This window comes from Chamaea fasciata, unplaced genomic scaffold (genome assembly GCF_029207755.1).
Source record: "Chamaea fasciata isolate MVZ Bird 193981 ecotype frontalis unplaced genomic scaffold, bChaFas1.0.hap1 SCAF_1, whole genome shotgun sequence".
In the NCBI taxonomy this organism is placed as follows: Eukaryota; Metazoa; Chordata; class Aves; order Passeriformes; family Sylviidae; genus Chamaea; species Chamaea fasciata.
In genome coordinates this window covers 124,659,388-124,686,520 of record NW_027094086.1, presented here as the reverse complement: position 1 = coordinate 124,686,520, position 27,133 = coordinate 124,659,388, and the positions used below count along the sequence as shown (strand labels likewise).

At 36.9% G+C, this 27,133-nt stretch overlaps 1 protein-coding gene across 1 annotated transcript in view; it reads right to left on the bottom strand.

Annotated features, from left to right (window-relative positions):
- Nucleotides 1–8,985: 8,985 nt before the first annotated feature.
- The window catches only part of AGMO (alkylglycerol monooxygenase), a 188,904-nt gene continuing 170,756 nt past the window's right edge, over nt 8,986–27,133 (bottom strand). Inside the window, exon 13 of the mRNA XM_066196473.1 lies at nt 8,986–9,615. Within this exon, the coding sequence (XP_066052570.1) occupies nt 9,535–9,615 (81 nt within the window). The 3' untranslated portion in view covers nt 8,986–9,534. The remainder of the gene's footprint in view (nt 9,616–27,133) is intronic.

Genomic DNA, 27,133 nt, shown 5'->3' with positions numbered 1-27,133 from the left:
GACCCATCCCCACACTAAAACATACCACAAGATGTCAGTGCAAACAACTCCCATATTGGTGGCTCCACATGATTTGCTTGTGAACCTTGTTCCAGTTTGAAGTCATTTTGAGCAACAAATATGCCCCAAAAGTTTCTAGTCTATTTACAAGCAAATAGCTGAAGGATGACAGAGAAGAATTGTACAATTTGTTGCAGGATGACCTGTCCAGCCTAGATCCCTACAGTTTGTGTGGGAAGCCTTCTTGCTTTGTCTAGAACTGCAGACCTGTGCATTAATTCGAAGATGCAGACACCTGAACAGTTCTGCTAAAGAGAAGTCTGTGGCTACAGTCTAGAGAACCTTTGTGTTAGAATACAAATGTCTTTGTAAAAAAATTATGCCTGAAGCTACAGAATTTACAATATGCTACTGCACTTACCTTTTAAACCATGTTTTAAAACAATTTGGCTGAGCCACAGTTTAATGAGCTTAGGATGTGAGGGAATTCAATGAGACAAAAAGAAAAAACCAAACACAAAGGTCAGCACAGCTACCCAATTTATGTCAGCCAAAGATCAGGCTCTTTTTAGTGAAATGCTGTAGGAATAAGACCAAGCTACTGCTTCTCTCTCAGCTACCTATTTTCATATTTTTTTTATTCCAAGACCAGCTTTGACTTGGGATGATGGGAACCTCCAAAAGGTATAAGCATTGGGGCATGCTGGAGACTGCGAAGTATGAGTGCACACTCTACAGGTTGCAAGGTTTCTTCCCATCAGAAATGACATGACCTGAGTACAGATAATCTAAAATTAGCTCTTAGGGAACACAGCAACTGCCTTTTCCATTTGCTTTTTACCTGCTGTTTCTTGTGAGGAGGAGTTATTCTTTCATCTCTTATTAATCTTCTCCGATGCGCTACTGACAGCAGGAAATTTATCTGTGAGACTCTCTTCATGTTAGACTCAGTTCATTAGAGAAAAGTAGACTCCAGGTATTCACACATGGTGTCTAAGCAGTTTACTTGAGTGACCACCTCCAGAGATTTTGTAAAATGGGAAGACAGAAAGCAGGCTCAAACTGTACAGCACTCCTCTTGACTCTTAAAACAATCTTCCATAGGTAACACATTCATAGGGATGGTACTAAGGTCTTCAGCCTAGCTGGCTTTCCCCATTTGTGTGCCTCCCCTGTAAGAGGAGTAAGAAAGGCACTGAGATCCAGGTGAAGCAAAGCCAAAAGCAGCATTCCCCAGTAGCAACTGTCATAGCACAGAAAATCATTAACAGGATTTTAATAATCAGATTTTCTCAAACATATGGAGTACAGAATTTTACCTAGCTGTAGCAGTGAAGGGCCTTGAGGGGAAGCTTTATGAGGAGGGGCTGAGGTCACTTGGGTCTGCTCAGCCTGGAGGAGAGGAGACTGAGGGAAGACCCCACTGCAGTTACAACTTCCTTCTGAGGGGAAGAGGAGGGGCAGAGACTGATCTCTTCTGTCTGGTGACCAGTGACAGAACCCAAGGGAATGGCCTGAAGCTTTGTCAGGGAAGGTTTCGTTTGAATAGAAGAAAAAGTTTCTTCACCCAGAAGGTGAAGAACAGCCTCCCCAGGGAAGTGGTCACAGCACCAGCCTGACAGAGCTCCAGAAGCATTTGAACAATACCCTTGGGCAAATAGTGTGACTTTGCAGTGCCATGAGCTGGCTCTCATGATCCTTGTGGATCCCTTCCAGTTGAGCATGTTTTGTGGGTCTATGATTCCATACTTGCTATAGAAATAAAGAAAATAAAATGTCAAGTTCACAGTTATCACAACCGTAAACGGCTGAAAATTTTAGCAGGACTTTTAATGCATAGTTAGAAAAATTAACATATCTTCTCCAGACAAGCAAATAAGAAACAGAAACCATGAAAGAAAAATATTTTTCAACATAATTTTAGCTCACTTCTCCTAAGAAGCTGTTTCCTAAATGAACCAAATGTAAAAAACAAAGCCATGTAGTGTTATTATTTTGCACCTTTTTAACCTTACTGTCTGCTGAACATATAGTCAGTAAAAGCATGGAGGTTATGACTGCAGGTACCTAGAAATTACTGCAGTAACTAAAGATCAGTTACCTTCTGGAAAACACAAATCTTCATCTACATATCCCATTCTGTCAGAGTTCAGACATAAATCTCTACATCTTATAAACCAAATGCGTATCTGCTAACCAGACAAGCTCAAGGACTCAGGCGCTATTAATTCTGTTTCCCTGAGATCTCCTCAACAGGAAAATGGACCTTATAGTTGAATATTTTCCACAGAGTATATTTAGACTACATAACTACATTTTCCGTAAGTTCCAGAATTTCTTCCAGAAAAAACAAAAACATCCCAGTGCACGTTTTTTGGCAAATTTGACTGAGCTCAGACTGCAACAGAACCTAAAAAGCTGAATTGCTTTTACACATATTAATAGTATATTGATTAATATTTTATAACCCTTTTTAACACTTATCAGTCATCACTACTGTTTCCCTTTAAAATCTGACTAGAAGACATCTCTGATAGTTTCTTCAACGTACTTACAAAAATTAACTTCATAGCTACTACTTTGTGTTACACTGCCTATAACTTTACTGTTTGTGAAATACTATCTAGAAATATTACCTGAACTTTTGTTGATTCTGAAAATTCAACAGAAGGAAAATTATTAAAATACTGGACTTGAGCATCCACTAAGCAAAAGTGGTTTTTGATGCTGATTCACAATCATTGTAGACAACCCTCTATATTCATCCTGCTAGAAGAAATTATTACTGTAGAAAATGTACTAAACTACCCTCTTTAGTGGATGCCTTTATCACAGCTACAAAGTCTAGTGGACCTTGCTTAATTTCATTATCTTGCATGCAAGTGCAATAGAATCTGACAGGACCACGAAGACTTGTGAATACATATCAAGTCCTCAAATGCACCAGCATACCCTTTCATCCTTGTTATTCAAATATTGTTAGAAAAATCCCTGATATGTAGGAGAAGACCCATTTGCTTTGCACTTACCCAAGGCACAGTGTAACAGAGAAATTCCTAAAGAGGAAAAGCCCAAAGAAAGCTTAACAACAACAACCATGACCACAAACAGGCCACAGGAACACTTTGTGGACCATCTCCTCTGCCATATCTGTTCTTATTAAATTTCTATTTTGAATGACAGCAGCTTTGAGCTGTTCACTTCTGTGCCTGACAGGCTTGTAATTGTGATAGGCTTGTAACTGTCCCCGTGCTAGGGCACACCCCCCTGGCCACCCCAGCAGAGACTGCTATAATCGGTGCTCCTTTCTTGCTCTGCAAGTTTTGCTGCCCAAGTCCATCTATGGTTCCCTGCCTGGAAATGCTGAAGAACAAGACTGCTCACCTCACCTTGATTAGGCTGCTTGACACGGTACAATGCCCATCTCTGCCAATGCTCAGATGTCTCTCAGCCATACTCAGAGAGGAGTTATTTTGCATGTAGCTGCATGTCATCATTAAGAGCTGGTAAATTCCTCGGGAAAAATACCACAGGTTTCCATGAAGAGGTGCAAGGAGGAAGCCATTAGTGGAATACACCAAGTTTTCATAATCTTATAATACCCAGGATTATGTTAATTAAATTCCAACTCTACCACCGGGCTTTCTTGCGAGGAGAAAACCTGAGGAAAACAATACTGAAGAATAATTCTTCTCCTGTAGCACTAATCATTGATAATTATTCTTCATTAATAAGGCCATTTGCACACATACTACAGTCCAATTATCAGGCATAACTAACCAAACAAAACATAGGCATGAGACACTCATGGATTTACTCATGAATAATAGGAATATTGTTAACAAAGAAAAAAATGTATTCAAGTATATATCTTACTATTGGCCATGAAGTCATGAAGACATTTTTTTTTACAGCTATATTTCAGATAGAATAATTAAGATATAAACTAAAACCAAAGGTGATCCAGTCTTCAATGACAGACTTTGTTCTCAGAATCTCAGAAATTTGCCTTTAATTGCCATTAATTTCTTTTACCAATCCCTGATCATCAAGCTTCCCTCTGTTAGACATCACTGTGAAATCTAGTTTGTGGTCATAGATAGAAAACTGGGAATACTTGAGGTTTTACAAAAGTAAGTACATTGGTACATACTGACAGTGCTGCAGTATATAACACTTTATCTTCCCTCAAAGTTTTGGTTTTTTGTGGGTTTTTTTTTCACTGTGATTAAAAGAAGAGCAAAAATAAAATCTTTGCCTTCAGAATGATTAAAGGTAGTGAGTCAGCCATGAGTCATGAGCAGAGAGAAGGTAAAGGGCTGTTGGATCTGAAATCACAAATGCTGCTACGTGAGGCAAAAGAATAATGCCATTATCTTCAAATAATAGGCTCATGACCTCAATGCAGACAGACAGGAGCAAAAGACATGATCACACTCAGTAAGTTAATAAGCTATTCTTTGATCTAAAAATTGTAGTTCAATTGTCTTACCATATTTTTTTTTTCTGGCAAACATCTATAATTGTAATTTATGTGCTGATAAGTACTGACATTCAAGGTTTGTGTAAAAAATGTAACTACCAGTAAACACCATACATTCCATAGTGTTTAAAATGTTCCATGATTTTCTTTATTAATTTAATCTCTTTTTAATCAAACGTTGCTATTACTGGGCTGTCTGTCTCTTCCACATTAAAATCAGCAGGTTAGAAAATGATCCACAAAAACTGTAGTGGTACATCCTGGAACAAAGAGACAGCGACAGCTAAAGCATGGTGCTGAAGGGAAAAGAAGTAACTACAAGGAATTAATAACAAGGAAGCAGGAGAGGGAGTAGAAACTGGGAAAAGGACAGTGCCATGTTACTGGAATGCAAATAGAAAATGAATCATTAGAGGAAACTAGGCAAATGCAAGTGAAATAAATATAACAGTAACAATGTATGAGCAGTGTATTGTGTTTTTGGAATATTAAAAGGTATCAGCCTGTTGACTGATAGGAACAGTAAAGAAAGTAGGCACCTTTAAGCAAGTATTGGCTCTCATCAAATAAATAATAAAAATAAAAAATTATTAAGTAAAAAAAATAAAGTAAAATATTTGTGGATATGAAATATACCACTATGTACCTCCACACATAACAAACCTAAGGCAAGAAAGGAGAGGATATTTTACAAAGATGAATAAGCACTGGTGAGAGAAAGAGAAAAATGGGGAGAAAGAATAAAGGAGGAAGCAGTAAAAATATAGCAAGGGGTGGGGTGGAGAGAATTCATTTTGTATCGCTTTTCTGTGCCAAACTATAAACACAAGGACACTCAGCAGTTCATTCTTACTCAATGTTTCCACATCTTTCTGCTGTTTTCCATAGGTGGGGCAAAAAAGACAAAGAATGGAGCCAAGCTTTCCATTGGCCTTGATATTAATATGGAAGTGCCTCTCCAGCATGTGAGACATCTTATTTTTGCTTTATGTTGAGGTTTGTACCTGAGTTTCAAATGCGGCATTTTAATACTTGTTTTATCTATAGAAGGAGAATATCCTGAAGTCCACAATACACCTCTTGTTTGCTTTGCCCTATCTGCTGGGGCTGGAAGACAACAGGGCACATGGTGGTGAGGTCTGTGTGTGCTGAGAGTGACTGAGGGTCAAGGCCCCTCAGAGAGCCGGCTTCTGGCCTGCTTTGTTTGAATTCCAAACTGAATTGCTGGTCACACACCAGCAGGGAACCAGGAAATCCAGCAAAACTCTGCCTCATAGGCACTGTGTATGCCAGTGCCAGAAACAGAGGTTCTTTGGAAAAAGGGTCGACCAAAAATAGTTTTTTCCCATTAGGCATTAGCAATCCCAAGTGCTTACAAACCATGAGTCAAGCCTCATGTAATCACTAGGGTGTTTTAAAAAAGAAAATGTTTTAAAATATTAACAATTAAAATCTTGTTTGCCTTTTAGATTTTGAACTTTCTATAGGTCTTGTTTTCAGCAAACAAAAATATTTCTTTATTCACACAATTTCAGGAGCCAGAATTTTAAGAAAAACTTTAACTATAGGCCCCATAGGTTACATAACAAGCAATGCTCTGAGTATTCTCTTAGAATTACTATTGTTCTTGATGAACTACATTGATATTTTTGTCAAAAATTAAAGAGCAAATAAGAAAAAATCCAAACAATTCTTACCTTTAGTGCCATACAGTTCAGTAGTTTCTTATCACACCACATAAATTCCTGAAAACTTAAAGACATTTGGCTGTAAAAAGCCTTAAAATATCTGATCAACTACATCCTTTAGGTAATGGTTTAAGTAATGATGTCCTTAATCCCACAAATTTGAGAGAAAACTGAAGACAACAAAGACAAGAGAAAGTGCCCAGAGTCCTTTACATCTAGTAAGTGTAGGTTACAGCTTTGTCAGCATTTATCCAACAAAGTGCTCTGATTTTATTATACCAGAAAGGATACTATGTTAGCCACTCTCAGGAATAAGGAATAGTGCAACTCTGTTACTTTTAACCAATGCACATCTCTAGAGCTAGAGTTGCAGTAAATATTGCATCATTTTTGTTTTCATACAGGGAATGCTCTGCCCTGATCCTGAGGTCAGGAAGTTTTTCGGTGACTTGAATGGTGCAGGGTCAGGTCTCAAGTGACAGAGGATTCAGCTGCTTACTTCTGGGTTTTCAGAAACTTGATATTGCTGTGTACATAGTCCAGGAAAGGCCATGTGTAGGGATGTAACATTACAACAGCTGGTAGGAGCAGGGGAATTGCTTTTTAACAGTCTTGATGATAAAAAGTTCTGTTTATCCACATTTTTCTCCTAAGGTGTATCACTGGGGAGTTTAATAACAAACAAGACCAAAAGGAAGTCTTATGCAATAGTGCAAATTACAAATGTTATTTACAAAGTTTCACCCTTGGACATGTGAGGCTAGGCTGTTAGTCTCTGGAATATTTTTCTTTCTAGAGACTTAAAAGAGTGGCTTACCAAAAGTAAGATAGTTACTCACATAATATCTATTAGTTCTGAATCAATATTTTTGTTCACTGCTGTCCTCACATCATTCACCTTACTTCACTTGATCCCATGCGGTTGTTCAGACCACACAACACGGTCAAATTCCAATGAAATAAGTAATGGAATATTACAAAACTGAGGGGAGAAGGCTGGCTTATCAAAATATCATGCTAGCAATAAGCATTGTTTGTAGTTTGCATTAACTTAAATGAGTTAACTGCATGATATATATTAACTTCACATAATTGATTTCAGTGGCCAACTAGTCTCCAAAATCTCCTGATTACTCCCACCCAGACAGCTTTGGGATGATTATTTCACTCTTTTCAGTGGATATAAAGACAGCATAAACTAGATCCAGAAGTGGCGTTAGGTGCCAAAAATACGAAATAATTTATATTTTAAAAGATTTGTGACAAGCAAGTTGAAAGGGATATAGTTACACATAGCTACTGAAAGAATGGTGCAAAGGTGTTCCTAAGAGCTTGTCCCTGAAACTCTCTTCTCCAAGAATGGCAAATCCTAGCTTTCACTTTGTAGCCAAAGGATTGCTTATACATACCCAGGTGATGCTGTTGTAAAGCACGTAAGTCTTGGACACCCACCATGAGTCTATCCAAGCCTTCAGCCAAAGGAGCTGTTCTCAGACCCTACTGATCAGCATGCAATGGAAGAATGTTGCTCCTCTCCTGCACCTTGCCTTCAAACAACCTATACATAATGGCAAGTCCCTGGAAGCAGGAAATTGGGATTGAAAAATCCTTGGAAAAGTGGAAACTTGTTTGGCCTCTGCTTTAAAGATTAGGTTGTCCTCATCAGACATATTTTATACTTGCCCATGAAATCACATTCATTTCCTCTTGTAAATATATGACATTCATTAGAACAGCCTCAAAATTAATTTAATTTTACTTAATTCTTCATTATTGTCACTTGAAAACTGCCAGTTTTCAAATGCAGAAAATGTTGGATTTTTTTCCTGTTCCTGTCTCTTTAAAGGATGTATTTTGATAAGGAAACTGACTTTCAATATGATTCTTCACTATGTCATATTAAACTGACAATGTCACAATTACAAATTTGGAGAATATGGGTGCAGTAACTCACAGGGCCACATAAGAAGTTTGTACTTCTGGAATCGGATTCTGTTATTTTTTTAAAAGATATATTAAGTAACCTATCATTAAGGTTCCTTGCAAACCAAGAATTTAGATGATTCTATTTTACAATTGAGATGATACTATCACTAGACATTGCAACAATTTTATATAAATGACATTACTGGGTTTCTGAAAATTTATTGGAAACATCCCGTTCCATAGACAGTGGCATCTGTTACAGCTAGAGACTGAAAATCTGAGTTAATTAAAAGTAGGCTGTCTAAACCTGAGATGTCTGTTAGATTGCCATTAACATCTTAAAGGAAAATGAAATGGGTAAAAAAATAGAACAAAACCTCATTTTTAAATCCAGGTATTATTACTAGTTTGAAGCATCTAAGACAGACTCCATTTTTTAGCTACTTGACTTTAAGCACTTCTAAAAGGCTTGGAGCCAAAAAAAAATTTGGATGAGTGTGAGGAAAGAAAAACAACCTAGATCCAGTATTTTTGCCAGTCCTGCTGTTTGGAGACTCCCTCTACCATTTGTATTTAATTTTCCTATCTTAGTACACACCATCTTTCCAACAGCTTCTGAAAGACAAGACGTGCATCTCCCCTGACATCACCCAGCAGGAAATCTCCAGAGATTAAACGCTCGGCCCTCCAAATATTTTGTCACATGAGTGCCAGTGGGATACCCACGTGTAAATCCTGGTTTGATCACTACCTAAAGTTGGCAACACAGGTGTATTCCGTAAATAACTCAGCCTAAACTGCATGTCTGCATTACACAACACATACATCAGCCAATTTTATTGAAGATGTTTCAACTCATACTAGGCCGAGTTATTTTATCATGCTGTTTTTAATCATTTTCTTGCCTCAACTACTCATCCTCATGTAACTGTATGTTATGAACACTGAATTGGGCATGACATGGAGATTCTGGTGTAATTCAATCATTACAGAAAAAATGACATTCACATATGTTTATGTTTAGCCTCAATAAGAAGACAGTCAATCACTTTATACCAGGTTACAACAGAAATGATTTTAATTATTCCTCTTGTGCAAAATACTTTTCACATATTATTACTAACAAAATCACTGCAAAAATGAAATTAGCTTTACATAGTTTCTAAAAATTTGGAATCCTATGAATGTAAAAATCTATGCTGTGAATGAATATTTGATTTAAATTGGAAAGAAATTAAATATTTCTTGAAAATCGAACTAAAATGGATATACCCCCTTAGGAATCTTTCAAACCTTCATACAAAAATCACAAATCTCTTGTATCATAAGTGAACTGGTTGCAATTCAGCATGATTCATGGTTGATTAATTCCAAGGAACTTAGAAGGTTATTCTAAAGTGCTGTTTCCGTATTTAAGGTGATGTTAGATCGGCTCTTTCAGTGGTGTTTATCTTTGAATGAAGTGATCCGCTTCATAATTTGGATTCCCCAGAATGCAGCACAGAGGGAAAACAAGACCTACAACACAGAATTTACAATGAGAATGAGAAACATTGTATGAGGTTGGTTTGTTTTTGGTTTTTTTTAGTTCTTTTGATCTGTAAACATAATGAATGGATGAAAACAGAGATCTTGAGAAAAAAAAAAAAAAACACCAAGAATTCTAGGCATACTGATAAATTCACATTAGAAAAATTTGGGGTTTTTTTTCTATTACTCTTTATCGCAGACATTCCTGTTGAATTTTGACAAATGATCTGAAGAATGCTGACACTGTAAGTTGCATGATAGGGTAAGAATAACCTTAAACAGGATCTATAGCAAAAGAAGTGTTCTAACTGCAATACAATGCATGAGTACTTATCCCAAGACTGCTGTTTAGGATGAGATATAAGGTAGATTGAAAACAACTTAAAAGTGCAATACTGTTTATCTTGCCCTTAGTTCTTTGCAACTCTTTCTTTATTATTTGGTGAATTTATTGTCAGATCTAATAAATTTTTTTTCAAAAGTTTATTTGCTGAAAACTGCATTAGGATGATTAGGAAAGATTTCAGAGTATAGTCTAAATTAAGTAATAGTTCTTTCTAGAACCCACAATGGAGCAAGATAAAATGTGCATGCACACGTGCGCATGTGATATATTATATTTAAAATTTTCTGAAAGAAACATTTGTCTTTCACATAGAAAAAATTCTCTAACTTGAAAAACCACAAAATTAAGGGAGTTGTTATTGGTTACTGAAGTAAGCAAATTTTTTTTCTGTGAGTGAAACAATTTCTTTATACTGAAAGATATTTTAATAATGTTAATTTTTGCTTGTTAAAACAAAAAGAAAATTTTGACAAGAAACTTTTGAGTCAGGTTGTAATAATTCTTTTTTCAGGTCAATCTGCAATCTAAAGGTGCTGACTAGGAGAGCTCTAATTTTAACATTAACATAATTTAGCATTTAATAATGCATGGCTAAAAGGTCTACATCTGTCTTTATCTACACAGTCACTCACTGAAGCACATGGGATCAGAATGTCCAACATCAATAATAAATTACAATAATACCCAAAAGGTACTAATTTTTCACTCAGTGAAGGCTGTGTCTGCTCTGATTTCTCTCAGAATCTTTTTGGGAGAGATACAGGCTTCATGCAATGTATATGTTAGGTGTATGCTATGCATGCTTAGTAGCACAAGATGAAAATAGCCCAACGTAGGAGTAAGTAAAATTCAAACAAGATTAAATTAAACTTCCCCAATTCTCCTTTAATTTTTATGAATTTCAATTATTTTCATTGAAGGCTTTAATTCTACTTGAGCAGGGGTTGGCTGCCTACACTGTTTAAAACCTCTGATGATGCTGTTGGCACTGTACTTATGGTCCTGTTTGTAGGAAAGACTCAAAGTTCTCACCAAAAGATTTTTTTAAGAGTTTTAGACTTCAGATATGAAAGATTTAACGTCTTTTTATTTTCTTGCATTATCACAAACACCTTTTAAAGCTGTATAACTCTATTTTTACTGCTATGGAAAAGGAAGTTTTCTAAGCAGTACTGCAGTCATAGACCACATGTTTTGTGAGATTTTTCTATGCTGAGATGCTCTGCAGAAGAAATCTAACTACAAATAACTATCTGTATTTCTGATCTGGCTGTTATGCAACTGAGATGAGTGTAAATCGTGTTATACATAAAACGATGACTTACATACAACATGGTCTTACTGTGGAAAAATTCTTTGTCGTGCTATCTCTAGAAACAGAACTTATCCACTTGTCATAATTAGTACTTCTTTGACACATTAATAAACTTCTTTCATTCCTCACCTCAGAAAGATCACTCCTATTCCTGGAAGATGCATTAAATATAGAACTATTTCATTTTCAGAGAAGCACATTTAAGCACATTTAATGACTGAGGTGCAGGGCATTGGTAGGGGATTAATGACTGTTGGGAGATGATGATGATCACCTGAAGAAGCACAGCCATGGGCCATTAAGCCCCAGGAAATGTCCTCAACTAAAGATGGTTATTGCTATTATAGCCTGAAAATGAACAAAATATCTCAGGTGAATTTCTCTTTTTTTAAATGAAGTGATGCAGTTTCTTCTTTCTTAATTAAATTTTTTACTGTGAATTTCCTAAAGCATGCAATCAACCCTTGTGGGGGAGTATTTGGAACTGCAGTTATTACATCCAGAATGGAAAATCACATACTGCATACTGTGTATCTGCAAAACTAGTTTGGCTTCACAATTCTATAAAAGTATTGATTCACTGCCTATCAATGTCAGGACTGCAAGTACTTGATGGAAATAACGCATTCAGGAAATAACAATGCTGCAAGGTTCTGGGAGGTGGAGGGGCTAAGAAAAACCCTAACATCAGGATAAAATATTAAGGGGCCACATCCCTGCTTGCATGACAGCAATTCTGACTGTCTGTACTACTGTAATGATGACCTGCCCTGAACAGAGCCAGCTATATGGGGCTACCAAGCAGAAACTTGCTGTGTAGGTTGGAGTTCAGTTTCTTTTGATTGCTGCTACATATTTTGGAGTTACAAGGCTTGACCCACTTGAATGAATGGTGCAATCAGGTGATGTCAGGAATGGAAAGCTGAGACAATACGTGCCAGAACCCTGAGCAGACAATAGTGTGGGCAGCAGGAAGCAGCAAAAGAACATTCCACGAGGCAAGCTGAACTATAGTTGACCAGTATTTTTCTAATGCCCTTGGGAAAACATATTTCCTGAATCCTATGCACAGATATTTTGTATTTTCTACTCAACGCTCTCACATGCTAAGGCAGTAGGTTTTTTTCTTTGTTGTTTGATTTTGGGTTATTTCACTTTTTAAATTATTTTCACAGAAATTCTCATTCCTTCTTATATTAGTGTTCAAACCAACTAATATGTTTCCTTTGATAAAAATATTCACATATTGTTTCATAATTCAGCTGGTTTTGAAATAAAAAGAGAGAATTTAGTATTATACCTTTTTCTTTTTTATGCTGCACAAAGTTTCCCCACCAACAACATGACATAAGAACAATAGTTTCACTTCTGTCTTAAAATGAAAAATTCCTGTCGACAGTAGTCATATATGGTAGCCTAAAAGCAGGATTTTTCACAACCCTATATTCAGCCAAGTTAAATGCAAACTTTTTCCACCCTAATATAAACACTTGTTACATTTACCTGTTCAAGTAACTACAGATTAATTATAGGCTGTCCTTTAGACTGCTGGAATAGCACAAATATTTACATTACCTCCTTCCATATAGTCTATTTCCATACAGGCCCTATTCTCTCCCTGAATTGCAGAAATGCAAATAACATTATTCACAAGAACAAAGATGGCTTAACTAATGGATTGACTGCAGGTCTGAGTCTGCTCTTCACAGGAAATTCCCACTGGAGCAATCGAATTTTATTAGGCTGTAAAGTACTTTAAAATCATTAGCTAAATTCAGGCACCCACTTCTGCATGATTAGCTTTGTTGCTGAACACTAATGTTGTTTTCTGCCATTTTCTCTTTTGTAATGTCTTTGTATATCTGAGATGCCTAGACATGATGTCTTTCTTTCCTCCTGCAGATTTCATCTGGATAGAATTAGAAGGCTTTAGACATTGGTCTAAAAATGTAGACAAATGTCCAAAGATAGTTCTGCTTTAAGGAGGGGGAAGAGTCTTGAACCACACCACCTCAGATCCTTTCCAACCTAAATCATTCAATGATTCTCTGACACTTCTCAGATTCTGCCCAGACAGGTTCACTCCAAATTTTGCTACAGAGACAATCTGCAACTGTTATTCACAGCTTCTGGGGTACAACATCATATGAACACCTCTGCGCTGGGTAATGTATTCTTAGTTCCTGAGAGGGCTCAGGAAGATCAGCATATCCACACACTTCACTAAGTTTTCTGTTCACATCATAAAGTGGACCTGGTACCGGCAGATATGATAAACAATTGGTCCTCTCAATGGGATGCAGAGCATTTTAACTGATACTACAAAGTGATGTTAAAGCATTTTAACTGATACTACAAAACAAACATGATTAAGGTTCTTTTTATGTTTTTTATATACAAATTTGGACACGGCTTCTTCACAGGTATGAGACATAACTTCATACCATCAATAGTAAGGATGGTGTTATTTTTAGACTTTGCCTGAGAAGGCTGTTTCTGGGTAATGTCACTGTCCTTTCCAACTAAAGATGGAGCTCATAAACTGACACAAAGGCTGAAAAATTGCTAATATTAATAACAAAATGATTGACTAAACTACTCCAGACTTCACAAGTACACAAATGATGCATTTTTCACCAATACCATTTTTTCCCCCATTTCTCTATAGATGAGTGTTACAGGTGCTGAAATAGACAGAGGAGATAAAAAATTCATGTCTCTTAAGTGGGGGAAGAGGTTTACTATTGCTGGAAGTCAGGATTTGGATAAAAAATGCATGGATCTTCACTCTCAGTACAATGTTTGGAGACGAGCAGTCTGAGGCTAGTAAAGAAATGCCATAACATTAGCAGCAAATCCAGAAATCACTAATCTTGTACAGTGCACAGACCAAGAAGACTGCACTTTAAAAAAAGTTGCAATAATAATAGATGGAAAGAGAAGCTAGAAAACAGGAAGGTTCTTCCTCTCTGATGACGCCCTTATACTTGGAGATATATGCAGAAGAAAGCGGGAAGCCAATTTTTCTTTTTTTTTCGTGAAGGAACTGTGGATACAAGGGAACAGGGACAGCTACAGTAATAGTGGCTTCACAGCTTTTGTTCAAGATTTCTGTGAAAGTAGCAGACATTTGGAAATTCTCCATAAGGGTTCATGACAGACCTTCAGACTACTGGTGCAGCAGGTCTCACAGATCCAGCATGGCCCTGACCCTAAAACAAGGTGCTTATCTGATGTCCCTGCTCACTGCAGGGAAGGTGGAACCAGACTGTCTCTGGAGGTCCCTTCCAAGCCTAACTATTCAATGACTCTATGATTAAGACTCTGTTGGCACACACAGGATTTAGCCAAGTATCTTCGACACCCTCAAAGCATATTGATGGTTCACTCACAGTGGTTTCTTCTTTTATGATATATCTCATTGGTTTTATACTTCACTATTAACAAATAATGAGAAAACAATAGGGAAGAGATATATTCACCTCATTTTTATTCTGTTAAATGTTTTAAACATTCCTTCTTTTATTAAAATATCGTCTGAGACTCTAAAGCTAGATAATGCATGAAAACATAGGCTGCAAAAGCCCAAACACCTTAAAAGGCTTATATTACCTACCCAGGAAAGACAAAGAAATATCTGGACAAAGAATATCTATTTCTCAGTTGCTTTCACAGCTGGACACATCCCCAGTATGAAATCAAGTGCACTGCAGAGATGCATGAGCTAGCAAGCACATAAGCTGCTAAATCTCAGCACAGCACCAGCTTGACTCTGTCTTTCCTGGCATTGCACACAAGCTAGTAAGTCACATTCCTCAGTTAAATACATGAGGATTTTTACACAGGCAGTGCTATTGCAGTTATATTTAGACCTAAAATGGCTTATGTGCAAGCAGCATGTTATCTGGCATCTTGTCCTTCACTCGGGAGAAGCCAGTCCACTGCCTCTCAAATCACTTGTGTAGATAAATGTATCCTATTGAACTGTTACCTACGAAATACCTTCTCTCTTGAGTCACAGAATAATTCACAACCTAAGCACCAGGATTAGGAAGATTTTACCTCATTTCCCAAAAGACAAAAATAGTTACTGAAGTAGGAAGCTTTCCTGTCAGTCATATGAATAGGAATTCCTAAATATGTTAGTAATTATTAAATCTTCACCTTGTGATGAGCTAATTCAAGCTCGAGACAGTATCACCATCATACTTATTAACATGTATATAAACCCTCTATCTCCTTAGTATAAAATTTGTCTTATATTATTTTATTGAAACATCTGAGAATACTTCCCACCGCGTTACCTAATTCCATTTATAAATCTCTAGATCATCCTAAAACTTTTATCTATTTCCAGATGACCTCAAAGTAAAACTATATTAAAGAGAAAAATCCTTTTTATCATTTAAAAGCATGTAGAAACAACTTCTGAACCAAGCCCGTTTTATAGTTTGCAATTAATTTCAAAAAAAAATTAGTGTTTATAATATATCTGTCATCATCTGAGCTTAAAATTTCATAAAACCTGTGAACAAAATTTAGAATTTACAACTCGCAATGCTAGAGCACAACAATATTTTAGAGTTTCTTTCAAACTGCTTGAGTTTCATTTCTGACAAAACAGTTCTGAAAAACAAGTTCAAAGATGTTGATCTTTGATCAAAGAGTTTCAGAAGACCTTAATTCTGAATGCCACCTTTTGTATCTTAAATGTTATGAATTTTTTTCAGCCTCAATTTAACCCCAAATTTGAGAAACAAGAGCCATGGAAATTTTCTCAATTAGGATATGATAAATCAACAATTAAAAATAAAGCTTTCAGAAAAGTTAACAAAACTGATGGTAAAACAAAATTAAGAACTTAGTCAACGGGAAAACATTAAACCAGTTTAATCTGTTGCAGGCAAACTGGTCAAATTAGATTGAGAGGGTTATACAGAATCATTCATTGCAGAAATGAAATATTTGAGGTAGTAGTGTCTCAGTTTGGCTAAAGTTGTTTAGTTTATTATCTTAAAAATTTAAACAGGAGTTGTGCTCATTGAGATGAAGCATCTCATTTACTTTTACACCTAACAGCAGCTGTAGCATAATTGCATAGACCCCACTGCACCACTTCTAGCTCAAACACAACTTGGAGGGTTAAACAGACATCTGCAAAGACGCATTTCACTTCACAAGGTATTATTTAATATATATGTAAAGAAGAGTTTAATCCTCCTTATTAAACAAAAATGAAGCTCATTTTACTTTAACTGATAGATTACTGCACAGATCTTATATTTTATCAAATTTACATTGTTCTCTTAGGCTAAAAGAATTCAATGCTTTTAAATTTAGTATTCTAAGTGAGAAAGGTTGTACATATGTACAAGAGTTAAGGGTATGTTTTCCTATGTTTAGGTACCATGATGCTTAATCCCGCTTTCAGGACAGTGTTACTTAAAAGATGGGACAAATTAATTTAAAGGACCAATGCAGAAAGGAGCTCTCCTTTATGTCTTCATCCTTGCTTGAAAATACAGGAAAATTACAGCTACAGGGAAAAAAAAAGTTTGACCATGGAAGAAAAATTGTTGAACATAACATTTCAGAATTTGGACATAATAGTAACTGACTGTGTAATATTTTCCAAAGAGGCATCTACAAACAAATTTCAATCTCTCCAATCCTTTGATTTTTATTTCAATTTAATACAACACTATACTGAAGCAATTTAGTGTCCAATCTCTCTTCCATTAGCAGGTGTAAAATATTCTTTGTTTCTATATGGATGCCTTCATTTCAGAGTGTAGCTGTAGTGCATAACCACCCTGGCAGGTGGTGAAGCGAACCAATAGTGCTCTGTCAGCCTGAAGAGCTCTGACAAAGGTGCTGCAAAATGATCTCCCCTCACTGGTATACTAAATATCCTCTTGAGAGAAGGCTGACTAGCCATGAGCTCCAAAATGGAAATTTTTCCATTGTATGTGAGGAAAAATATTAAAAAAGTAATCCCAGCCTTTCAGTATAGCCCACAGACATTAGATCACTGATGGGAAAAACTTTGCTGCAGATGTTGAAAAGACGTGATGGGGAAAAGCTGGCTGCTGTGACTAATGGCAAACGTGAATGAACAGATTAAGAATGTGCAGAGAGGGATAAAACAATTGAGTGACAAGCAGAAGGGATTTCCAATACAGTGAACAAACACCAGGAAAGTATTCAAGACAGACAGGGGAAGATCAAGGCTAAAAGTCATTCTAGATGAAGATTGCTCTTAAAGCCAACAAGTCGTAAGGAGTAATTAATCCTTTAATTGAAAAATGGAGAACACAGAAGGCTGTTCTCAGCATTAAAAAAATCAAACCAAATGAACCAATTTCTGAATGAAGGAAATGGGTCAATATTCACTGACACCATAAAGGAAAAAGCTTGCCATGAAGGAAGATGGATGTTCATGTTAAAGATGGAACACAGCCATCCTGCTGGCCAGCAACCTTTGGAGGCCAAAGGCAGTAAACTGTGACTAGTTTTAAGTTTTTAAGTTCAAGGAGAAGAAAAATATGTTGAGGTTGATCCAGCCCTCTGTCCATTGCTTTACATGGAAAAGTAGATGTCCTGGCTGTTGGTGTCTCTCTTCCCTACTCTCAAGACTCTTCCGTGGTGTGGTTTGTTGCTTCTATTCTCGCCTGGGGAAACTTCCATTTATTTCAAAACCTCATCATCTTTCAATTATATAAAAGAAGGTTTTATTGACATTAACCACAGATGCATTCAAATGAGCTAAATCATTCATATTCCCACTTATTATGTCAAGCCAATATAATTTTATTGTCTAATTAGGTTAGAGAAAAAAAAAACTTGATGGAAGTAATCTGTGTGACTTTTTACTAGGAAAATGGGGGGACTACAGTCCAAGTGAAACTTCTGTATGGAAGGTGCAGAACTGAGCTGGAAAAGAAACACCCAGAAAGGAAAAATCAAAGATTATTTCACAAAATGAAGGAGAAATGAGAGTTTTGATGAAAAAGCAGGCACTTATAACATTTCTAAAATATAAAAACAAACAAAAATTAAATTTCCCTCTTTTCCTGGGAAATGTGAAATTCATAATAGTTTTTTAAAAATTTGGAGATGTTTAAGAAAACATGCAGTTGAGTAGAGATGGGAATTACTAGAGAGAAACCAAATACATAAATACCCTGCGAGGAATAATCATTAAGGAGGAGTACACCAGAAAAAAAAACTGGAGTTAAAGTAGATCACAAACAAAACATGTCTCAAACTAACAGTGCTGATACAAAAAGATGTCAGTATCAATGTGAAAGATATTAACAGATGCATTTCTATAGAACTATTATATAACATATATATGTTATTATGTTATATTATACTTTATATATGAATTACATAAAATAAGCATTTAATGTACTGATCCAGCCTACTGAAAGGTGGCAAAGTCTTTAAGGAAAACATAGATAAGCTCAATATAGTCATGAACCAGACTACAAGAATTACAGAGAGGTTAGGAAAATGGATGTGTAGGAAAGTTTGAAGCAATTCTGCTGTGCATTCTTGAAAAAACAAACACACAAAAATACTCAGGAGGGGAGTAAGATCAATCTTTTGACATGTAAAAGACTAATATGAAAAGAGAAGATGATAAGCTAGTGCTTAGGGTAATGGAAACACAAACAAAGCCTTTCTAACTAAAATTTTCATTAGATAATGGATGGTTTAAGGATGGTATAGCATTGGAATCTGCTATTTAGGGAAGTTGGTCTGTAAATAGTTAGATAGGCATGTGTCTATCGTGTAGCTGTACTTGATCTTTCTCCAGTGCAGGATCTCTGCCAGTCTAGTATTTCTATTTATTCGCAATGAATACAAAAGCTCACTCCACCTCTAAGTAACTTTTCCTCAGATCTACTTTTCCAACAGTGTTAATAAAGATATGTCTGCTCAGCACAGGGAGCAACCATGACTTAGCAACTATTTTTTTGCAATAACCAACCTTGTGCAAGACCACCAATTTCAGGCTCAGATGTGGTTGTCACCTTAGTAAAAGTATGAAAGTATGAAAAGTATGATGCTCCTTTCTCCCCCCATCCCAGTTTCTGGCATTGAATGTGGCTGAACCTGCTTCCCATCAGAGAAGTCATAGGACCATTACATTCAGAGATTAGTTTGCATTGCCTCTTCGGACAAGAGCTGCAAAGGCTGATGGCAGAAGCATGAGCTAATTCGCTCCTGTTCTACACTCAGCATACTTTACAGTAAAGCCACGGGACTGCAGGGTAAAAATCATTTGCCTTAAGACTGAAAGAGAAATCAAGTAGTTATGGTAAAAGCCTGGAATGCTGGGCTATTCAATCTGCATACTTTGCCATAGATTATGCAGCACAGAGCAAGACATTTAGTCTTTGTAGTTTCTTAGCTGCAATAACCCCATGTCTCTGTTCCCCCCAAAAAGTGTTACTTTTCAATCTCAGTTTTCCTAAAATCCAAGCTAGTTTCATTTACTACAGTAATTTCTGAGAAGACAAAGACAATTCAAAAAGATTCAGCCTTCTGAGGTATTTTTTCTGACAACACTCATATCAATAATTATGAATCCTTTTTTGTTTTTCTAATCTCAACAATAATGTACTTGGATAAATACAACAGACATCCTTAAAAATCAGATAATTGTATGCATTTCTTATGTCGTTCCAGCTATTGAGCAATCTTAGTTCCATAAATCATGGCACTGACTACATGAAGAGCTAAAAATGGTGTGAGAATTTGTTTCCGTCTCATGATTATATTGGTTTTAAAAAGTCACAAATCACAGTGATACTAACAACGGCAGAATGTTGGAAAAAATACCAATCCAGGCTTCAGTTTTATAGCAACACATACCTTTCTAATTCTAAGTTTTTGGGTTGGGTTTTTGTTTTGGGGTTTCTCCCCCCCAACTAAACCCTGCATTAAAAAAACATGTTGTGCCCTGAATATGCTTGTCTTAAAAAGGCCATTTGGTATTGTTGTATTTGTATGTCAAAGGGAGGACTGAAGTCTCAACAATTGTTAACCTCTCCCATGGTGAGCTAATAGAAGGTCAGAGACCCACATGTGGCTTGCAGCCTGGGGAATTTCTCTCAGTGTTCTGCCAGGGATGGGACTGCCTGAATGATTTCTCTCATAAGTTTTAAGCCATAAACTGCATCCTACTTGGCTTGCTGTGCCAAAACTGGACCCAAGGGTATCCAGAGTCTTTGCTGATGGGAAAAAATGAGTGCTTCCTATGGAAGCCACAGATGTTTTCCTGAGAGAGAGAGAGACAAAGAGAGCACAAGTGCCCTACTTTCCATTTCTGACTACCTGTTCTGGCAGCAGTTCCAAGAAAGGGGAAGGATAGAGGCAGGCATCCAGCTGCTTTCAATAAACCTTGGCAGCACAGGTAGTGAATGCCTAAACACTAAAAGTGTTCAAAACCAATTTTTTTTTCTGGATTTCAAACTATGAAAAGGTGAAAGCATGTACTAGTGCTCCACACTATCCCATTTTGAGCAGAAGTTTAGTTATCAGGATAATTACCCTAGATATGAAAGCAGAAAATTTTGACTGTTGAAAAGATATCACGCATAGAAGTGGACACCTGTATGAGTATAAATATATACATACACAGATATTCAAGAGGATATATAAAATGTGTATATCCTATGCCTTTTCTAGAAAGATTTGTTTCTTCCATCAGACAGTAGGCTGACTGTCACAATATGAATTTGATTTTGCATTGTGGGGCCATAGTTACCCCCAGTGTAACTCTGAAATCAAACATTTATGCAAAGTTATATTTTAATTTATTTGACCCAGAATTGTATTTAGATCAGCTGCCTCAGAAATTTCATTGTAGTTAAATTATATTAGGATGAGGGTTATGATACCGTTTAGTAATTATGCATACCTGCCATTTTTTTGCCTACACATACTAATGTCCAAAGATCTTTTCACAGATACACTTGATCAAAAGTCTGTGTTTCTGTTCAGGTTACATAGCTGGTTTGAAAGCTTTATACTGCCATTGTTCAACACTTTTCTCCACTTCTACCTTTTGAAGTATTATGTAAGTATTTCTTAAATGGGATTAATTAGTCCAGTTAAAACACAATAAATGAATGTAAGTAGAAACTGAATAGCAGATAGCTACAGCTGATAAGTAAACAGCAGGACAGCACATACATAAAATTGCAAATCCCCTGAATTTAATGGTTATTCATTTCTCAATTAATCAGCAGAAGCACTCAGAGTTAAGTTAAGCTCACCAGTTTATTTGCTTATTTTAGGGACAACTCTGTCTGTCTCATTCGTAGTTGCACCTGTTTGCTACCTGCAGTCAGTGCCTGCCCCTCGTGTTACAGCCTTTTTTCCTATGAAATGGAAAAACATCTGTCTGTCAACAAGGGAAATAGGCAGATGAATATTGGATGTCTGGAAAATCTTTGGGAAAGCGCTTTGGGAAAGAGTAGCTCTATAAAAGTGCTACTTTTCCCAACAGACAATCAAAAGGGCATTCTCTCCACTACACATCTGAAAGATGTTCACTTCAAGACACATCAGGCTGCTTGAACAGCCCCTGATCACTCTTCCTTAGAGCAATCCCCCTCCACCTCATTGCTCATCAAGACCTTTCACTTACATTCAATCCCTCCAACTCTTTGGGGTGTACCCTACCTAGACACCAGACACCTTTTTCTACATCAGCTGAGGGATCAAAATAAATTGCAGAGTTCTTGCTCTAAAAGACAAGCTGCTCTCCTAGCAGAGAGAGCAATAGCTTTGGCATGACAGTTTCCACAAAGGTTGAGTGTCTGAGCGCTTCTTCAAACCAGAGAAGCTTTAAGCTGGTGAAGCCAAGTCTAACAGGGAAGACAAAATATTCCTAAAGCATAAGGATAAGAAGTCAGTTAGTTCTCTTGGTGGTGATCTCATAGCTTAGCCATGTAGGCTTCTGCTCCCCTCTTAGAGATAGAAACCCTCAGCAAGATGGACCATATATGAATCCTTCTAGGTAAGAACAAGAGGAAGAAAGTGGTTTCACTGGACCAAGCCATGAGAAGTCAGCAAGCCTAAGCTTTTAAGAATGTTATGAATTCAGAAAAAGAACTACAGTATCCAAGCCACACCTTGCCTAAAACTCTTCAAACAGGGAAAGGTGTTGTGGGAATTTTGCTGCCTGTATTATACACTAGAGTTTGATTCTACCATGTCTCACTCCTTTGTAACTCATGTATTGCACTTCCAAATGCATCAGTGCCTCACTTTTCTGCTTTCTTGTCCCATTATTTTTAAAATAAAAATTAATACTCTAGCAGCTATAAAGTAAGCAATCCTTCCTTTTTTCTCCAAACTAATTGACAGAAGTCTTCAAAAACATCAGGTGTCTGCCCAAGATAAAGCGTTGTCTAGTGACAATAAGAATCAATCCCTATAGGTAGTTACCTATTTAAATGTAAGAATGAAACCATTTTTAATTGTTCATTAAGAATCAAAGAGGTTTTTCCGATGACTAATTAATCTAGGTAATAGTATGCTTATCTCTAGTTTTAGTTTAATTATTTGAAATACTTTGCTGTGCTAGCACTTTTAATTTTTACTCTTAAACTCATTCATAATGGATCCTTTCACATTTACTGAATTTATCCCCTTTTTTTACATCCTTCAAGCTCTCTCAGGATAGAATCTTTTTGCAGTTACATATTAGCCATATCATTCTTTCAGCAGTACTATAAAAACACACTGCTTTTTTCTATTTTGTGTAAGCCTGCAGACTTAAATACTGAATCATACAGAAATCTGGAAAAGGAGTGTATCATTATAATCATTAGAGCAAGAGAATGAAAGGAAACAGGATTACAAAAGTGTAGACACAGTTCTGACAAATTCATACATATATATGGGATATAAGAACTAATTTTACAACCCTTACTCACAAAATAATCTCACAGAAGTCTATAAGAGGACACACATTAAAAATACAGCATTAAGCGTGAAAACTTGAAAGAAATTCACTGGGTTTTTTCAGCAATGAGAGCAAATATTGCATCATAAAAAATGATGTTCTAATGAGTAAAATATCTGAGCAACAAGATAATCTTATAGAATAATTGTAGGCACATCTGCAGTGATGACAGATAATAGAATCTGAGGAGAGGCTATTAGAGACAGCTTGGAATATGGCATTGAGTCTTATGATTGTTAAAGAAAATACTTTCAGATACCACAAGATTAGTCTAAGGAATTTACTACTGATATCATAACGACACCATCAGAAAACAGCTCCTTAATTTTTGAATAAAGGAGAAGTTAATTGTTTAAAAAGGTTACTTAAAAGCACCTCCACCTCCTGCTAACTGGAGAAAAAGAAATGAACGAGCTACCAATAGATTCAACAAAGCTTATTGCAGTCTACAGTTTTATGTAAATGCATTTAAGAACAGGGAGAAAAGTGAAGAAGAACCAAACAAGTCTGAACACAGACACTGTATTTTTGAATAGACAACCCGGAGTTTTTCATTAAGTAAACCTGCGCAATTATCTAATTTAGATGCATAGGTTTGTTCTATCTGTAACTAGCAGCTTTCCACGGGACTCTCTCACAGGGCTGATTCTAATGCACAGATGAGGAACTGGATCAATTTGCTTTACTGTGCTCATCAGGCTATGAGCCATGCTAAAATGCTGAGCAACTGGAGCATGAGGAGTGACTCCTTAATGTTCTCTTCTTCCACACAGGGTGACCTGGACCTAGCACCTTCCAAAAGGACGCAACAATGGTAAAGGCCACTTTCTGATGGTATTTGGTTTCCAAAACAGGCCTTGAATGGGCTTCTTGTTAAGTTGTTCTCCCACACACATTCATAACAACAACATGTAATAATTGAAAAGCTGAAAATTTACTCTTCATAGTTTTGTAATTTTGTCCAGTGGTTTGTCACTTTTATGAATTCCAGGTCTGTTGATTCCTATGTGAATTTATATTCAATACTGAAATATAATTGTCTGGAAAATGTGAGATAGAAAGAAGTAGCATTTATTTAGGTATCTTTAATATAACTGACCAATTTTTGAGTAAAAAGACATATGCAAAACCAATTAGACCTATATTAATGATTTTATCTCCATAACACCTTAGTCTCTTTATGAAGCACTGTACTGGAACATAATTTAAAAAACAAATCAAATAATAGTTCCATTCTGATGGTGTAAATCCTTAACCAGGGAATTGTGCAGAATGTGTGGTTCATTGAAAAAATAAATAAAATTTGTAGTATGACACATATATCTGGAATTAGGAAATAATGGTAAAGACATATATCTGTCACTATTCTGTCAAAATGCACTGAGACTCATGTGGGATTGATACAACTGAAGCCTATATACTGAGATGAGGAGAGGAAAAACTTAGCAACCTAAAAGTTCTAACTCTGGATTTGTGTATGCTTTCTTGGGTGTTTTAGCATAGAAAAAAACCAACCAAAAAACAAAAAAAACCCAGTTCAAAATTATTTATCTCCATAAAAAGCTTTACTAAGTTTATGTTACAAAAAATAATTCCGTTCAATACATTTCATCCCTTCTGCTATACAAAAATCTCAGGCAATAGATTTGTTAATCAAAATTAATTGGCTGTTTCTGTATGGATTCTGCTTTTCCTGCAGATCACATCTTATTTCAAATCTTTGATGTGCCTGCATCATACTATTAACTCAATTTTACCTTTGTTAAACACATCTAACCTTGTATGAAGCCATCCTATTGTATTCCAGACATGTACCCTGTAAAAACCTGACAACTTTTGGGAAGGCAGTGCCTGAGACACGTCCAAGAACAGCCTCTCCTCTCTTGAGTCCAGTTGAACTCATCTGATCCATCAAGTCTAATACAACACTTTTTATATACTGGCCACAGGGCAAAACTACATACAGGTTTAACAGTATCCAAATATGCTGATTCTCCAGCTGATATAATAAATATTTAATTCTCTTGGAAAAACTGGCTGCTCATGGCTTAGAGAGACCCACCCCTTTTTTGGTAAAAATACCTGTTTGAATGACTGGCGAAAAAAAAAGTGGTTGAGTATAGACCTATATCCAGCTGGTAGACAGTCACAAGTGGTGTTCCTCAGGGCTCATTTTTAGGGTCAATTTCGTTCCATATCTTTATCTGGGTGAGGGAATCAAGTGTACCCTTTGTCACTTAGCAGATGATACCAAGATCAAAGGCAATGTTTGATCTGTTTGAAGGCAGGAAGACTCTGCAGAAGGATCTGGACATGCTTGATTGATGGGATGAGACCAACTGTATGAGGTGAATCTTCAAGAAAGCAATGTTCCAGATACTGCCTCTGAGTCACAACAACTCCAGGAAGCACTACAGGCTGAGGGCAGAGTACCTGAAAAGTTGCCCAGTGGAAAAGGACCTGGGTGTGTTGCTCAGCAGCTGGATGAACATGAGCTGTCAGTGTGTCCAGGTAGTCAAGAAGGCCAATGGCATCCTGGTATGTATCAGCAGCAGTGTGGCCAGCAGAACCAGGGAAGTGATTGTCCCTCTCAGCACTGGTGAGGCCTCACCTTGAATCCTGTGTCCAGTTTTGGGCTCCTCTCTACATGAAAGAGACTGAGGTGCTGGAGTTAGTCCAGAGAAGGGCAAGAGAGCTGGTAAAGGGTCTGGAGCCTAAGTCCTAAGAGGAGCAGCTGAGGAAGCTGGCATTGTTTTGGTCTGGAGGAAGAAGAGGCTCAGGGGAAACCCTATCACTCTCTACAGCTGAAAGGAGGATGTAGTAAGGCATGGGATCAATCTCTTCTCCCAAGAAAGAAGCAATAAGACAAGAGGAAATGGCCTCAAGTTGTGCCAGAGGAGGTTTAGATTGGATACTAGGAAAAATGTCTTCAGCAAAAGGGTTGTCAAGCACCAGAACAGCCTGCCCAGGAAAGTGGTGGAGTCACCATCTATGGAGGTATTTAAAAGATATGCAGATGTGATGCTTACAGATGGGGCTTAGTGTTGCACTTAGCAGTGCTGCATTAACAGTTGGCCTCCATGACATTGGACATTTTTTCCAACCTAACTGATTCTATGATTTTATGGACTGAGACTAAATTCCTATTTCTCAAAAAACAGCAAGCTGGCAAACCACTCTACCAGTGCTCCATCAAATATACCTCTGAATTCAAGGAATGTTAGGTTGCCATTCAGAGGAAAGAGAAGATCTGAAATCTGCCATTGCCAGGACCAACATATGGTGAAAGAAGCACTACTCAGAAAGAATCAACTCTTGTCTCAAATGACAAGCAGCTCAAGGAAGCTTATTTACTCATATTGAGCCAGTAATATCTTCTTAAAGAGATAACAAAAAACTAACAGGTCAGATACATCTGCATGTTGGTATAAAACCCTTGTTAAGCTTACCAAAGTTAAAAAGATAGGCTCTTGGGACACATGACAAACATATAAAGCCCACTTGCCTCTTCCCTAGAACAGCAGTAGAACTACCATAGTTCTTCTAAGGAAAATGCTCCTCAAACACTAATGGTTATGACTTCCTTCATGGTTCTCTCTTTTTATTTTTTTCTTTTCATTGTTGCACTTGACATCTTGCTCTTGCACCAAAAATTGCACCATCAACAGCCTTAAAATAAACAATAATCTCCTGCTGGTTTTAGTTCTTCCCTCTTCAACCACTTTACCTTGTCATTCAGTCTCTGTTGGTATTTGTGTACTAATGCCTGGCCTGGCATTCCACCTGTTGTAGGAACTACCTGCGTGTACGTATCCTTTATGAGACTCTTACCCCTCAAATACTCAGTTCCCATCTTGGA